This window comes from Penicillium pulvis, assembly GCF_028828015.1.
Source record: "Penicillium pulvis strain IBT 33274 chromosome Unknown contig_7_segment1_segment0, whole genome shotgun sequence".
NCBI classification, from domain to species: domain Eukaryota; kingdom Fungi; phylum Ascomycota; class Eurotiomycetes; order Eurotiales; family Aspergillaceae; genus Penicillium; species Penicillium pulvis.
The window spans coordinates 3,683,487-3,699,641 of NW_026643079.1; the positions used below are offsets into that span (position 1 = coordinate 3,683,487).

Below are 16,155 nucleotides of genomic sequence, written 5' to 3' on the forward strand. Positions count from 1 at the left end.
TAGCCTGTTGTTTGCTACGTCAGTGGCTCACTACGTCGCGCAGTTGAATAAATTTAACCATATAAAAGCATGATCATATGGGAAGTATACCTAAGATGTTGACTATCAGTCTAGGCCGAACATCAGACCGAAGAGGTCAAACGATTAAATCGCGACTTTAAGAACTGCCAGAAAGGTCAGCAGATCAATGCGGAGTATACTAACGAAGGAAATTGCTCTTTAGTTCAACATCGTCACTGTCCTATTCAGACTTAAAGCGAAAAACAACAGCTATGGGGTTTGACTGCTCTTAACGCCTTTATATGCTAACTGGCGAGTTAAAAGTGTAACGAAGAGGAAAAGGGAAGGGATGGTGGTCCAATAAATGTAATATGATAACAGAAACTTAAAAGCCCATTAACATGAAGCCCTAACAGGAATCAAAGACTGCGACGGGTGGCAGTGACAAGGCGACCTACCATGATTCACACCATGCTTAATGCTTTAAATAAAGTCTTTCTAGCCAAAAAGCGCAGAACAAAAGGAGGCCAGGGGCTGAAGCAACAGATTCCATCAAAAACAAAATAATCACGATGGTGATTGTTTATGTCGTCACATGCTATTCAGAACCATATTTCGCTTCAAAATAGCAAGTTCCTTACGCATAACCTGATTCTCATGCTTAATACTCTCGATGTATGCAATAGCATTAGTCAGGATCTCGGATTTCTTCAAAAACTGCGTACCAGCACGAGAAGACTTCTTGTGAATACCAGCAGGGGAGATGGCTTTCTCCAAGGAGAGGAACTTGGTGTTGATTTTGGTGCGGTATCGCTTCTCGGTAATGTTATGGGCCGCGCGTTTGGCGGCAATACGCATTTGGGGGTCCTGGCCCGTATTGGATTGATGAGAGTCTTGGGATAGGCTGCGCGTTTCGCAAGAGGATGTGGATTCTTCGCGGGGAGCGATATATTCTTGAGGACGGATTTCGGGACTTAAACGCCAGCGTCTTGAGGAGTTCTGGGTTGAGGTTGAGCTACGGGTTGTTTGTTTGGATTGCTTTTCCGAAACCGAGGGGGTCATGATGGACTGGCGAATGGACCATGATTGACTGTCGCTGTCAAATGTCTGGAAGTGACTATGTTAGTATTTAAATTATAATACCTGGATGAGATAAGGGGTTATTACCGATGACATGGAAACGGTATCTTTGGCTGGCATGGTGAACCCGTTGATGGCCGATGCGATTTCAAATGAGTCCACGGAGAGGTAATTCGTGCTACCATTTATAAAGCTGTCGATGGTATCGAAGGAGACTGAATCATCGGTAGTCGTCATAGAGGAAATATCGATAATGCTGTCGTAGTTCCAGAGGCCAAGTGTATTGAAAGCCATGGAAGAAGACATGTTAATTGGAGATTGAGGAATCAGTTGCTGACTGAGATCTTGGTGCTCCATCGTAAGTTTGGAGAGATGATTTCAGTTGAAGCCAATCATAGAAAGTTTGGCAATGACTGAATGAGGGACAAATGGTAGTAGGATAGATATAGATGCGTACAGCAGGGAGGGGGCGATAGACCGAGCATCCAAACAAGATCACAAAAAATGCCATGTTAAAATGGGAACAAAGTTGAATTTTTTCAGCCGCACAACTTATATATAAGTTTAATAGATCGCCTATAGGGGTAACGGGCTTGGATTATGACTCAACGGTAGGTGAACAGAGATGGCAGCCAAAGGAGAGTCATGTCGGATATTTCGAGCCCCTGCACAAAAATTGATCCCATCCTTGGTAAAGTGCTGCCGAGATCAACTCTAATGCACTGCCGCCTTCGAGAGTGTGGAACCGTAAAAGAAAAAAAGAATTCCACCAGGAATCAACAGGGCAAAGGTAAGCCGTGGAGCCAAGGAAGAACCAGTAAAATCTAGACTTTGACTCATACGGAAGGTTTATCTAGAGGCGTCTGCTTCTCTTACTTTCTAAATTGGTTGTGGTGATGGCTAAGGAAGCCGGAACTTAGGGTCAGAATCTCTAAAGTCCGGTGTTCTTGAAATACACATATGTTAAAAGAAAGAAGTATTCTCCTCCATCGCGAAAGTCGAATAACAAATGTGCCGAGTACCTTCTGTAATAGTCTTCGGGGAAGGTGGGTTGGGACCTACCGCGCCGATCGCTGTGGTTCCAGGAGCTGCCCGGCTTGTCACAGTGGATGAAACGTCCATCAAGAATCGGGTCCGACATTCGGCCGGAATGAACTTGGCCCTTTTTCAAATCATTTCATGGAAATTTCAATCTCTCAACGAGTGAGGGACTCCATGGTCCATCAAAACTCATTTCTCAAGATAATTTGGCATGCATCAAACAGTCCCACTCTTGATGCCACGGTCGTTGTAAAGGAAACTTCCTGCTATGAATTGAGCCTATAACTTCTATTGTTCTTGCGTTGACCAAGATAAAGTCTTTCATCTCATACCAAATTGGACTGGGCCATGTATTGAATGTCGATCATATGAAGGGCAGCCTACAGTAAATACCACAGCACTTGTGACCCAGGTTGATGTTGCAAGCCGAAATTGATAGACGCTGTACAGCCTCTGCGGTTCTGTAGGGCGTCGGTCGAATTCAAGACTCGTGGATTGGTCTCCAATACCAGCCGGCCATATATTCAATGCAGAAAAAGCGGAACATTCTTCCATGGACTCTGATCCTGCATCGTGGCATTAGTTAGCTCTGCCCCGTTGCCTTTACATGATTTGCTTCAACGTTCCTGCCTTTCCACCATAGTGGTGTCTACCACCACGAAAAGCTGTTACAATTCGTGGTTTCGCACTTTCTTGCAACTTAAACACGAATGTGTAGCGGTAACTAGGCGCTGCGTGCCCTCTTCTAAATTTCCTCATCAGAGCCAATTACAGCCCCTGTTGGACTATAAAGATCACATTCATGCATATTCAATTTTTGTCATGTGCTCTCGCTGCAAATCATCATCAGCTATAACCACCTGTTACGGGCAACATGACCTATCCATATGATATGAAATGGTCAATAGGATGATACTTCACGCCGGGGACGTCGTTGCTTGTTTGCCTCCTTCAAATTTCATGGCATCCATTGATACTCAGTTATTTTGGTGTTGCTTGAAGAAGCACCTGTGTTGTACTTAGAGTTGTGAATACGACAGACTACTATACTTTTGTGTCAGATACGAAATTGGCAGTGTGGGTTCAACCCTTGAAAAAGATTTTGCTGTGCCTTTATCTGTAATAAAGCACGGCGCATTGGTATAATAATGCTGCATGGTGGAGTATAATCTATAGAACGGTACCTTACTAATCAAAAACTGCAATAAATTTCCTGCGATTGTTTTGATTATATGACAAGACCCTAAGATTTGATAGCATTTTGACAATACAGTGGGAAAGAATCTAGATACCCTTTGAAAAGGTACATATTTTCATTATCCGGAGGTCCATATTCCCAAGCCTTTCTATTCTATGTGGCATGGAAAATAAAAGTGAATTAAGTACTTCAGGTGCCTTGACTTGCAAACTGAATGCCGGGTTCATCGCATCGTGGACAGGGATGGCTTTGTTAAGAATCCCAGGAATTCCCGCTGACCTAACGGTAGATTTGATTGAAAATTCGAATCTTCCATCGCGTCAAGATTCATACTTATCTCTAATGAAAATGTCTATCAAGTCCAGCTTTCTCATAGCAGGCATCCATCTTCCACGCGCGAAACCTGCACATATAAATAGCTTCCCAACTGAGGAGTGTATTTCCTCCAGCCTACGTACGCCCCTGCCAACTCGTTGCATACATGATAAGACCTATGCGAGAATGCTTAGAGATAAGCAGAAATGGTATGTCATCTTTCTTATCAACATCAATGTGGCCAACCGAGCTATGCTTGCTGGCTACCTGGTAGTTCCAGGTATGTCTACCCCTCTCGAAGCTCCGATCAGGTGGAGCGTGCTCTGCAAGCAAACAAGTCAGCCGAACACTACTGCACACGATCGGAAACCCTTCGGTGTTCTCTATCACCCGTTCTCCCCTTCTTGGGGGTCTTGCGACTTTTGCATTCCGCTTGCATTTTCCGAAGCTCAGAAGCAGTTACAGTCGGTTGATCAATAAGCTTTCCACGAAAGTCCTCGCATAACTGCCAAGAAGCAATGTAATTATTTGGGACTGACTATTTGATAGGCCGATCTCGCTGAACGCTGCTACTGGGGTTGTGTAAAAATATCAAATTCTGCGCATTTCACGAGGCGAGTTGGTCTACAATGGTGACTTTAACCACTGTCGCTACTTGGAATGACTCTCACTATTTCCTTTGCACAACTTTGCGTTTACAACTTTCACCCCATATGGAAGGCTTACTAGCAGGATGCGGTTTCACTATTGTTTCGCTTTCGTCAAGAGCACAATAATAAGTCGGGCGCCTGTCTTAACTTGTTCATGGCCTTTAAAAATCGCTGAAGAAAGGGCATTATTGATGCCCTGATTTTTCACATTAATGTTTGACTCTATCAAACAAGATAGGATAAGCTGACGCATAGATATATACAGATACAGCGCACTGTGTAGAGGCAGAAGACCCTACATGAGATTGATTGTGATGTTCTTTTTTGTTTGGTTGCTATTCGAAGTTCAAAGCGCGAACGCGAATTCAGTAACAGAATGTACTTGCCTGTTTGATAGTTCTTAATGAAACTCACCTCTAGATAGTCATTATAAAGAAATGAAAGTATAGAGAAACGATTTTGAAAGTGGTGAGATGGGGAAGTCCTTAACAGCTCGTCATAAGAGCATACGGCGAAGATCCTGCAATGATAGTGTAGTTGACTCCACGCTAGTAAGAGCTGATTAGCCCAACGGTACCTGCTCATTTTATTGGCTCAAATGGGGAGAGACTTCCTTTTTCAATCTTACGAATCAAGCATTCCAGCTTCTCTAGAAGTGATGGCCTGATGGTTGAAGGCTGTTGATCTGAGAAAGTGAGCCAGTCCGGACATTCTATCGTCTCCAACTTCGTTCAACGCCCCAGCAACAGCAGGTCAGATTTATTTTTAAAAGATAATTGGCACTTTGGTCCCAGAAATCAACCCCGAATATTGACAGGAGCCCATAGTGCGCCATCATTCATCTCAACCAATTGAGTCCCAGCCACCAATTTTAGATACACTTCGAACACAAAGGCTCCTCTCCGCCAGCTGGCTCATCTACCTCTACTTTGAGATCACAAAGACGAGTTTTGACAGCTGTATGGGACACTTGATGGGGATGTATATGGCATGCAGCTAATTTCTCAGTTCGGCCTCGGATAATACATCCTCAATTCCTATCACGCCCAATTGGCCTGCAGCGCAATTTGACATAGTGCTTTAGGAATGCTCTACTATTTTATTTTCGCACATGGGCTAAATTATCGGATGCGTATGATTCTCTTTTTAGGAGATGTTGGTGTAAATGTAGTTTAAGACTACTGTTGCAGTATGGTTGTGGTTAGGTTGTTAAGTTGGATCATCAGAGTTAAGTTAGGGTGGCCCGGCGAGGCAGGTGGCTCCCTTGGTTAGCAATTAGTAGTCACGTAGGAGCAAGGAGTACCCCATGAGAGTTGTCCCATATCCTCGAGGATGTGGAGGTCAAGCAAAGAATCTAGGATTTCACTACCCACTGTAACAGCGGTAAACCGACCTCACACGAGTCTTCGAGGCGAAAGAGAAAGGAAGAACGACTGCCGTTTGTCCCTGTCTATAGGTTTACGTTGCTCCGTGTGTTCCACTTAATGAGTTGTGACTGAATCTTTTGTTTCTAGAATGGACAAGTAGCGATTGGTGCTAAATCATGTCCCTGGATCGTAGTGGGATGACTCAACGTGGCTCCAACACACACGCACAAGGTTGATCAAGCGCTAGTGATATACGCGTGGAACCCTATTGCTATCTTCTACCTACAGAGATCATACTTTCATCTCCGTTGGGGGAATTATGAAGAAGAATAATAAAGGATCTTGGAGATTATACTACTCTCAACGCTGTCACTAAGCCTACAAGTATCGTGATGGCGGTTGAATCTTTCGACCCCTATTCCCTCGGCATATAAGGTCTGTTATGAATTTTGTGGCATCCATAAAAAACAAATGCGTCCTACTAGGGGTTTTGATGGGATGGTTCCTGCCACAGTCGCATTAAAGTTTATAGAGCCAACCGGGATTAACCTTACTTAAGCTTCGAACCCTTTCCAGGCAACGAAGCCCGACACGTCTGCTTTAGAGACCTCAGATAACCCTAAGAACTACTCTCTAGGATATCTCCATCTAAGGTTCCAGTTCCTCCGAGCTCCGACGCATGAGAGGCCAGAAAATTTACTTTGATCTCCAATCTACTGAGTTATACTACACAACATTACGACGCATCGATATCAGGTTTAAAATAAATCATGAAAGCTATCCCAACTACAAAGAGGTTCTGTCACCGTGGCAAACATTGGAATTTGTTAATTCTTCTATAAGAGGACTCGCGTCTCAAAGCAATGTGTAAGATGTGCTGCTCATACGTCCCAGCCTAGAATTCCTGCAAACCATCTTGGTCGTCGACAAATCCTCAGCCCATTTAGCTTAGCCTAAAGGAGCTGTCTCTTCGATAGTAAGGCTGCCATATCCCGCCATGGGCCAAGAAATATGCCATAACATAATAATAGACTGCTTGGGCCTTCCGAACCTGTCGCGAGGCAAAGTGTTGTGGTGACGCCCCGTTGTTTTTGAATAACCAAATCTGGAACAAACATGTCTATCACGTTGAAAGTCAACAGTAAAAGGGAACCTGTAATAATTCTAACCTCTAAGCATTCTCCTTGACTTTGGATATCTACCGATGAGGCCGGCTGTATTCCGATTGATAATTACAAATAAGTAGGCATAGCAAGAAACTACTCGAAGAAGTACGATACTACAAAAATGCCTTTGAAAAATCAGGTGAATTTCGTCGATACGTGCACCGCAGACCACATCACGGGCTTACTGAGCAAAGCTTGTTACATGCCTGTCTTTCAGTGAACTACGTACCAAATTTTAACCTACAGCAGGGTGTAGACGCTCCATATTCTCTTTTGAAATTCATAATTTGCACGATGGGCTCTACAAGAAGCCAAAGTAACCCTCGTTACAAGAACTTGAAAAAATTGAACAGGAAGAAGAGAGCTTGGAGCACAGGGCAACCGGATTGACGGAAAGTTTTTCGAGATGGTTGATGCTTGACGATGAAAATGAATCTTAATAAAATGGTTAGATCAAGTATATAGGATGCATGTCTTCAGGATTTGTGAAATGAGAGAAGCCCAGCCCTTTTCAGCTCCATGAATGGAATTGCATTGTCGGCACTGAAAAGAACAACGTATTATCCGAAGGACTTTCTAGGAGACAGGGCTTTGCCCTTTTAACCCTGATATTATTATCAGACCAATGCAAAAAGTATGGGATTAGAGGCATCAAAATGACCCAATTCTCGAGATATATGGTCATACCCCAGCACCATGCTCTTCTACCATTATTCACCACCTCAATCAGTCGAAAAGTTTAATCAAGGAGCAGATCAAGTCGAAAAACGTGTTAAGAAGTTATTGGGCCAAAGCAAAGATCAGACCAAAGAGCTTGAATCACTAAAACGTGGATTTCCAGCTCTTCCGGGCGGGAACTAAATCCAACGCTGGATATACAGAAGAGCTTCAGGGCAATTTGTATCAATTCGAGCTCGTCGACGACCGAAAAACGTAAAGGGGACCAAAAAGCAGCTATCTAGTAAGATTGTTTGAACACCAAAAGATGCCTATCGGCGAATTTGTAAGCGTGACGAAGAGGCGAAAAGAAGGGAATGGGCCTGTATTCTCCGGGCCTTGGGATAACAATCGGTCTCAATTCCTGAAAGATCAGACGAAAACCTCGACATTGAAACTTTCGATGCTTTCAGAGAATCAGGAAGTCTACCTTACATAACCGATAAAGAAGGGATGAAAGGGGAATTGGCCAGAAACTGAAAATAGTTGAATTACGGCGTGGATCTAAAGATCGGTGTGGCTGAGGCCCGTTTTGGTCAGCACACCACCTGTGGTCAAGTCATGTGACATATACTTACTGTCAGTATATTAGATGGTGTAAGCTAGCTAGATCACATGACTTTAGTCAGCACACACGTTAGAGTGTGGGCACACAGGTAGAAGAATGCATAGACAACTGCATATACTCGATCGGACCCCTATTGGTTGAATTTTCCACCATGATTACGTGAACGGACACTTACACATATCGCTCCGAAAGCTGAAGGGTCTACAAATTTGTGCGACAAGCAAGGTATACATTCCTTCATCGCCGTTATTAACACTGGACGCCCCTATGACAATGTTAAAGAGTACCTAAAAGGCCTCGAGGATTTAGGTCAAATGCACTAGGCATCCTGCATTCAAACAATTGTCTCATACTGGAAATCGTAGATATATTCCACGATCCTTGGCTATCTTGGCGCAGGGCTGTATCTAGGAAAGGACTCTTCAAAAGCCGTCAAGCATTGCTTGTAGCAAAGTCACAGCCTAATCAATGTGGCGAATATGGTTTTCCTTCATAGTCAAGCGCCGATGGAGAGGTTGCTAGTAGATACTACATGAAGCTTTAACAAGGCGCCTCGTACGGAATAGGCAGCAGACATAGATTGCATGCAAGAAGTGAGCTTCCCTATGGCGTTTCTATTGCCAATGATTATGAAATTTCGGCTTCTGGTATGTAAGACTCCAGCATTGGTATCGGATTCATTAGACACCTCCAAGGTAGTATTCGGCGACGCCGAACCGAGAAATTTTGCTTTCAATATGATTCACCAATTATAAAAACCTATAGTAAACATGCCAACTTGGCAGTGGCGTGATAAACAGTAATAGTGTCGCTGGTTTCATTTATTTATCCGGGGCTTGAAGCAGCGCCTGCTCTAATAGACGATTCTCTTTGCTCCAAGTATACGTTCATGCCAGAAGGCTTATTCATATAACAAGATATGGTCAATCGTTCAATAAAGTAGTAACTTATTGTTAGCTACTCAAGGTCGATGGCTAAGCTGGATTTTGCTTTCGGACAAGCGGGGCTGCCACTTTTGCGACGTTCGTGTTAAACCAAAACTCTATTTTGAACTTTATTATACCCTATTCGGATCCGAAAACCAGAGGCCGAGCCGCCAAGAAGCCCCCAACGCTCGAACAACACAGGAGAGGCACCATTTCCACCGTGCGGGATTCGTTCATTCGATTCAGTATCAGCGGTTCAATCATCATGTAATGAAATTAGTTTGAGGAGTGGTGGAAGAACCGCCACAGGGTCACATATGACTATATGGATTCCTTCCGTCTATGAAGGCTGTTAAGGTTGGTTATGTAGATTTTTCTAATGCTGCTTATGCTTCATGCTTCTATGCGTCGCCGAGCAGAACCCAGAATGGGCTTAGGTTATTAGAGACCTGGCTTGGGAGCTACTATTGCTATTATTTGGCAACGTGGAGTACCTAATAAGGCAGGTCGGTAGTCCTAATAGTGGATTCTCATAACACTAGTGTCCCCTTGCACGCACTAGCGTGAAGATTGACTATTCCTGATTTGAACACCCTGCAGAGTATACCTAAATCCATCGACCCAACTCTCACCCCTCTTAACTCATGTTGCCATGGCGGGTTCCTGATACAGACCGCTTCGCCAAAGTCTTCATTCAGCGACGATAGGATTTGATGGAAATAAAACATCGTTTAGGAATAAAACCGACATTCCATATAATTGCTAGATTATCATACATCTGACGGGACCGTTGCGCTAAATGCTGGCCACTGGCTGATTAAATACTGATAGCGCCACTTGACCTGCATCTTAAAGTTACTTGGCTTACACTCATACCCAACCTGTAACTACGTAACCTAGTAATTAAGGGGGAACATACTTGTCTATAATTTCTTTTTAAACGCGATCTGGATGTGGAATGAAATATGATGACCATTAAGAACCTAATGAATTGTTATTGTAAGTCCTGCGTAGTAAGGGAATGGCTAGTGATACCCTCTATCCGCTCCCAGCTTATAAAGTACATGAGTACTGACTGGAACCAAGCTGCACATGTCATCCGTGTCGTCTGAGTGTAGGTTTGCCCATGGCCGTTTCTCAGGAGCATGAACTAACCCCCTCCCTGAGGTGATTGCAACAAAATGTCCACACTGTCAACTATGCGCCTGCAAATTCGTTCTAACCAAGGAGAATTGAAGAACTTCTTCCGCTATGGTCAAAGTCCTTCTCTCCCAGAAAGTCCGCCTCCTAGGTACGGTAAGAGCGCCCTGGCCGTGCCGAACGACCAAGTCTGTCTTAAAACCTCCTCTGGATGTAAGTGGCGCGTAAGGGTTGAGAATCATTACTTCCACATAATGAAACTAAAGTAAAACCCTTAGACACCTATAAAGCTAAACTGATAAGACAGCTGCAGAGAATTTCCCTATCCCTATGACCGTGCACCCGTCTGTCTCCTAGTGGTCATCTAAAGCGCGTTTAGCGTCTATATATCTGGAATCCATGTCTTGATCTAGTATAGTCCTTGTACCTGATCAATTAGGGTCAAAAATGAATTTGTCCTCTCTATCTGAATATCTGGAACTAGCCATGATCTAGTAACCATGACTCGAAAATATAGATTAGGCCTATCTTTTCCGATATTTCTAGTAATATCTAGTAGACTAGGTACGTCGGTGACTCTATATCGTATATTATGACTCTTGATTAATCGCTATATAGCTTAATGCTAGAAATATTAAGCGCTAATTCTTAACTAAAATCGCTAGACGCGCGATCTAGTCTCCAATTTTACTATACGCCTATATCGCCATGGCTATATTTCACCTCTCGCGAATATTATATACTATCTCCCCTACGCTAGTGGATAAATTCTACAAACGCTATATCTCGATTATTCTTACTACTTTCTATAAGCCCGTATTCGATATTAAGATCGATATTCTTCTTAGCTCGACTATTATTCTCCATATCTTTGAATAGATATCCTATAAGCTAAACCCTTCCCTTAGTGTGCTAATAATACTAATATTATAGCTGATATATAAGGAGTAAAAGGGCTAGGTAAGAAGATAGTAAAGGAGATCTAAAAGGAATATAAAATAGTACTAATATATTATGGAATCAAAGTCTAAGGCAATATAGATCATATTGGTTTCAAAACTAATCCTGAAGAATCAAAAGAGAGATATTCTTCTTCTTCCTTAATATGGAGGAAGTGAGAGCTAAGTGAGCGATTTATAATGATCTTACTTTAAATATCTCTTCGTCATAGACTAGCTCTAGGCAAGTCTAGAGCTCACTCTTAATCTAGATGCTGAATCAGAAGTGATTTACTACCATTTCGGGATATTTGAGGTATCCTATAAATTCCGCCTTATAAAATAGGTAACCGTCTTTTCTTTCGTAATATAACACCCTATCTAACGACCGTGAATACCACCTTATAGATTTAGTCTATTTTAGCTCCCACGTTGACTACGTAATAAGAGGGGGTATCTCATCGGCTTCATTTCAGGCCTTTATAGTGTAAGATATTTAGTCCATGCTTACGTATTAGGAACGTCTTGAATTAGACTTCGAACTATTTAATAACTAGCTAGTAGCTACGTAGGTTATGGGCGTCAAAATCGGTTCCTAGTGATAGAGACTAGGTCAAACGGGCTCTTTATATATTAACTAAAACGATTAATGCCTATATTAGTATTCCTAGGCGTAACTTTATCCATAGACTTAATTTTACGTATGAGGTTAAGGATTAGGGAGTAGGAACTTAAGGTATCTAAAGCTATTAGACTACTATATATTTTACCTCCTAATCCTATAAAGGGGAATCTACTCCTAGTCATTTAGTATAAATCTAGTATAATAATCTAGCTTACTATAAGTAATATTACTTTTTAGGGTGCGGGTATTAATACTAAAGGTTGCGTGGTATACTAATAGTGGCTTTAGCTATTACGATATAGTATATTTATCTTACTAAGGCACTTATGCTAATTCGGAAATACGCATTTTAGTATAGTATATCATCTCTAGAAAAGCAGTTGCATTTGAAAGTAAGGAGAATTAATATATTTAAAGATATATTATCTAACACGGGTTGGATACGAATAGATTTCGGATAATTTAGACTAAACATTCGCTATTGCTCTCTCTACTAACGACGAACCATCCTTACGGTCATAGCTTGTCATGCTCTATATGCCTGTAGGGCTTCGCTTTCTACTAGTTCTAGCACTATATTAGCTGACCTTAACTATTATAGGCAGCGCGTGGATCGACGACCGCCTCGCTCGCAACTCACTATTCAACCTGCTGCGTCGGACGGAACGCGAAACTGGGTGGCCGCGGGCATATGTTGAGCAACAGGTCTTACAAACATGACAAGGGGGCTCATAAGAAGAGTATCATAAAAAACGTATACTCTGATGTTGTATATGCACTTGCATACCCATTCCTCCTACAAGAAATGCTGTGCGATATCGCATATGTACAATTTACAGACCATGATTTCGGCGGATAAGGAAGATCTACCTAACTCATGATCCCAAGCTTCAAGAAGAGAGTTCCATAGGCCCTCCAATACGGTCAAAGCGTTGCTTGCGCGCACCAATCACTAAGGCAGTTCAACGTTCTACATAACGCAGATATTTTTTCCAGGCATTCTCGCAGCGATGAACACGCACCACAAAGCCTCAACCTTATGGTGGAGTTATACTATAAAGTGCACCAAACTACTATCCTCAATTGACTGTACTCCAATTAACTCATGATCTACGCCAAGGCCCTGGTTGCGGGGCCGAAAAAAGTTCCTCAGTGTGCACCGGTCAAAGCCCCTGCGAGAATGCCTGTACAATATACTGCGGAGGCATCTTGATTCTCGCATTGATAGCCACTGCAAAGATTTTTTATCCGAGGTAATGGATCGCCGCCTATTTGGATTTGCATATGCCATCAGAGCCGAAGATACTGCACGGCGAATCAATCCCCGGCGGAGACGAGTTCCGCCCGCTTTCCCAAATTGGCCACCCTAATCTACAATAGACGCATGCATGGACATACAGACTCCATCAAGCATATTGGCTTACATCGAAACTTTGCGGCCTTCCTATTACGAATGCTAATGGTTGATAGGCTTAAGTCTCACTTAATGGGTCCTGAGGTCCACCGAATAGTGCCTTACGTGGGTGGCTTTCCGCCTAGGAACAACTTGGCATATTTCAAGGTCTCAGCCCGGATACTAACGTCTCTTGAATGATTTTATGCTCTCGCATGGGATTTGAATCAGTGGAAACCCAACTCTTTTTCCTCTGTTTTGAGTGAAGCACAGTGAATTCGCCCTCGCCAGCTTTGTACATAGAACGGATCTGGCTGATAACCAAAATAGAAAGGCTTTTGTCTTTCTTGGCCGCCTCCAAAAACGGCTTGCTGACAACCCTTTCGTTTGCTCCTTACGTCTTTTGCAGAGTACGGCTCATTCTTCATACTCCCATTGTCCGTTCAAAACAGACCAATCCTCACCCCCAAAGTCCTTTTGCTATGCTCACTATGTCCTGCTAGGGACTCGTCAATCCATTGTATTTACGATGAAACTTCCTGCCAACATTCTCGACGCACACGAGGCGGGGAGAATACCAAATGGGGTCTCTCTCAAATACCTAGCGCAGTCGCGCGACCATTCGGCCCTTGTGGGCATCGTGCTCATGGCCTGTCTGACAGGAATTGTGTTCATCCTGCGACTTTATACACGTATTTCTCTCATCAAGAAAGCTGGTCTTGACGATTGGCTGGCGATTTTGACATGGGTATGTACTTCTAACTAAGTACTTATCATCCTCCTCAACTTTTCACTTTGAGGCCTTGCAATAATTATCTAAACTAATGATATCTCGATCAGACGATCTACATTAGTTTCGTTTCTCTCTCTATTATTCTAATCAATATGGGAAGTGGTCGTCATATTGAGTATATCCAATATGTCCTATCAACGGCAGTCGTGTACCAAACCGAAGTCATCGACTTCGCTGCACATATTCTCTATACCACCGCCCTTTTTCTATGCCGACTTTCCGGTTTCGCCTTTTATCACCGACTAACCGCACGGACAAGCAGGCTGCACAGATCTATTCCCTACGCTGTATCATTCCTCTTCGCTATATATCTCCTCCAGCTCTTTCTTCTGATTTTTCACTGCAACCCCGTCACTAGCCTATGGCGCTATGCCTGGCAACTAGGTGTCGAGAACTATAAGTGTCTCTCTTGGGGTCTGGTCTACTCCGTCAACTCGGGCCTCTCGCTACCCTGCGATGTCATGATGTTCGCCATCCCTACGCTTCTCATCAAGCAACTTCAAATCTCCTCAGACAGAAAGGTCAAACTCTCATTTATGTTGTTCCCCGGTGTTTTGTTAGTACTCCCCCCCTCCCCTAGTTACTTAGCTAACCATTTCACAGCGTGATTGTCATTTCCGCCGTCCGAGTATGGCTAGTCGTGAAGGGCGAGTGGGCTACCGACGGTAGCTGGGCTTACAACCCCATGCTGTGTGTCGAGAATGCCGAACTCGCTGGCACACTAATTGCGCTCTCAGTACCCGCCGTTAAGCCTACTTTCGAAACCATGTCTGTCCTCATGAATAATAGGTGTTCACGCCAGACCGGGTAAACTTGTAGTCTTACTCGGTCTCGTTCGGCATCCGAAGTCAAATCAAGGCTTAGCCTATCATTGCTTCGAGTTTGTGTGTGCGTAATGATATGCGGTTGCTTGACTGGTCAAAATTTACCAGGAATGATCCGTCGGGGGGTTTTTAGCTCTTCCCCGGTGCCTATGTATATAATAAATCGATATCAGACCTCGCGAGAGAAAGAATCGCTGTCACTTCGCTCTTCAAAGCCCTTTTCTTACGAGACATAAAATAAACTACCATACAAGATCGACTGATACCACAGAAAACTTATTCTCTCTTTGCTGAAAATCATACTTTTGGGATTTTCAAGACCTTTTTCGTTGGAAAAAGGTGAAATGTATTCAAGAGCCAAAGTTGTCCTGTGAGTTTCCGTTTTCCGAGTTTCCCCGAATCGCCAGAGGTATTCCAGGACACAGCTGGGCATAACCCTATCAAGGTAGCTTCTTGTGGAATTGAGGCAGGTTTCTTGGATGTAACCAGCACGCAATAGATCTTTATTTCCCTGTTAAGTCGAGAGCTCTCATATTCGTGAGACCTGAAGATAATGAAGGCTGATCAACGGTCCTCTGCTTTGACTCAGAATGGCAGCATAAGGTTGTTGCAAGCTAGTCTCCATAACGGCCTGGCTCTCGTGTCAAGATATATGCAACCCACATGTAGCTTGATTGCCAATTGTTCGAACAGCTAAGCCTACTAACTGAAGAAGAAAACACTCGTTGGTAGAACACGCTAAGATATGCATTGGATAACCTACGGGCTCACCACCAGTGGTTGCTTTTGGCACTGCTACGGAAGAAAACCACACGGCGATCGGTATGAATCAACCATTATTGTTGAGGTCAAGTTTGCTCCATGCCAGAAATCAGCTGACTTCCCATATTGTTTTTCCTACACTTGAAAACTAGGCCGCAATTTACTACGCCTCTAGACAGCTTCTGGCAGCACAGCTTAAGCATCTGGCCGACCAGCGGCCGGCTTCCGGCCGACCGTATATCCAAAACCTTAAAATCAATTCGAGTAAGAATTTCACCAAATGTTTGGCGGACTTCAGTGGCAAATCCCGGTGAATTCTTGGCATAATTCGTTATTCTAGACGTAATATGTTCATTGGTAATTGAATTTACCACTAATCTCTGTAAAACTTTCTTGGCCAACAACACTTGATATTAGTACGTAATCTGTTGTTCAAAATACTTAAGGCAATGCGGGCGACAAGTAGAGTCAATTCATCTCTCTCAATTCCACTTTCTCAATTCCACTTCCACCCTTCATCAGTCCACGGGCTTCGAACTTGAAAGCCTTCAGTCGGACAATCACGTCTAGCCAGAGACCCTCTACTTCACGGAGTACGTAAGCGACATAAAAGCTTGGTTGCTGTTTTCCCACCCGAAACATTCTTCGTGTC

At 43.4% G+C, this 16,155-nt stretch overlaps 3 protein-coding genes across 3 annotated transcripts; 2 read left to right on the forward strand and 1 right to left on the reverse strand.

The window, feature by feature from the left end:
* Positions 1–591: 591 nt before the first annotated feature.
* Positions 592–1,437, reverse strand: N7503_009372 (uncharacterized protein; the record flags this gene model as incomplete). Its single annotated transcript, XM_057068919.1, has 2 exons — positions 592–1,107; positions 1,168–1,437. 2 exons carry the CDS (start codon positions 1,435–1,437, stop codon positions 592–594), a joined length of 786 nt encoding a protein of 261 aa, XP_056919774.1.
* An 8,772-nt stretch (positions 1,438–10,209) lies between these two features.
* On the forward strand, positions 10,210–10,525 carry N7503_009373 (uncharacterized protein; the record flags this gene model as incomplete). Its single annotated transcript, XM_057068920.1, has 2 exons — positions 10,210–10,381; positions 10,476–10,525. The coding sequence occupies 2 exons, from the start codon at positions 10,210–10,212 to the stop codon at positions 10,523–10,525; spliced, it is 222 nt and encodes a 73-aa protein (XP_056919775.1).
* Positions 10,526–13,653: 3,128 nt separating this feature from the next.
* On the forward strand, positions 13,654–14,728 carry N7503_009374 (uncharacterized protein; the record flags this gene model as incomplete). The annotated part of the gene is made up of 3 exons (XM_057068921.1): positions 13,654–13,872; positions 13,965–14,473; positions 14,521–14,728. The coding sequence occupies 3 exons, from the start codon at positions 13,654–13,656 to the stop codon at positions 14,726–14,728; spliced, it is 936 nt and encodes a 311-aa protein (XP_056919776.1).
* Between the last annotated feature and the right edge of the window lie 1,427 nt (positions 14,729–16,155).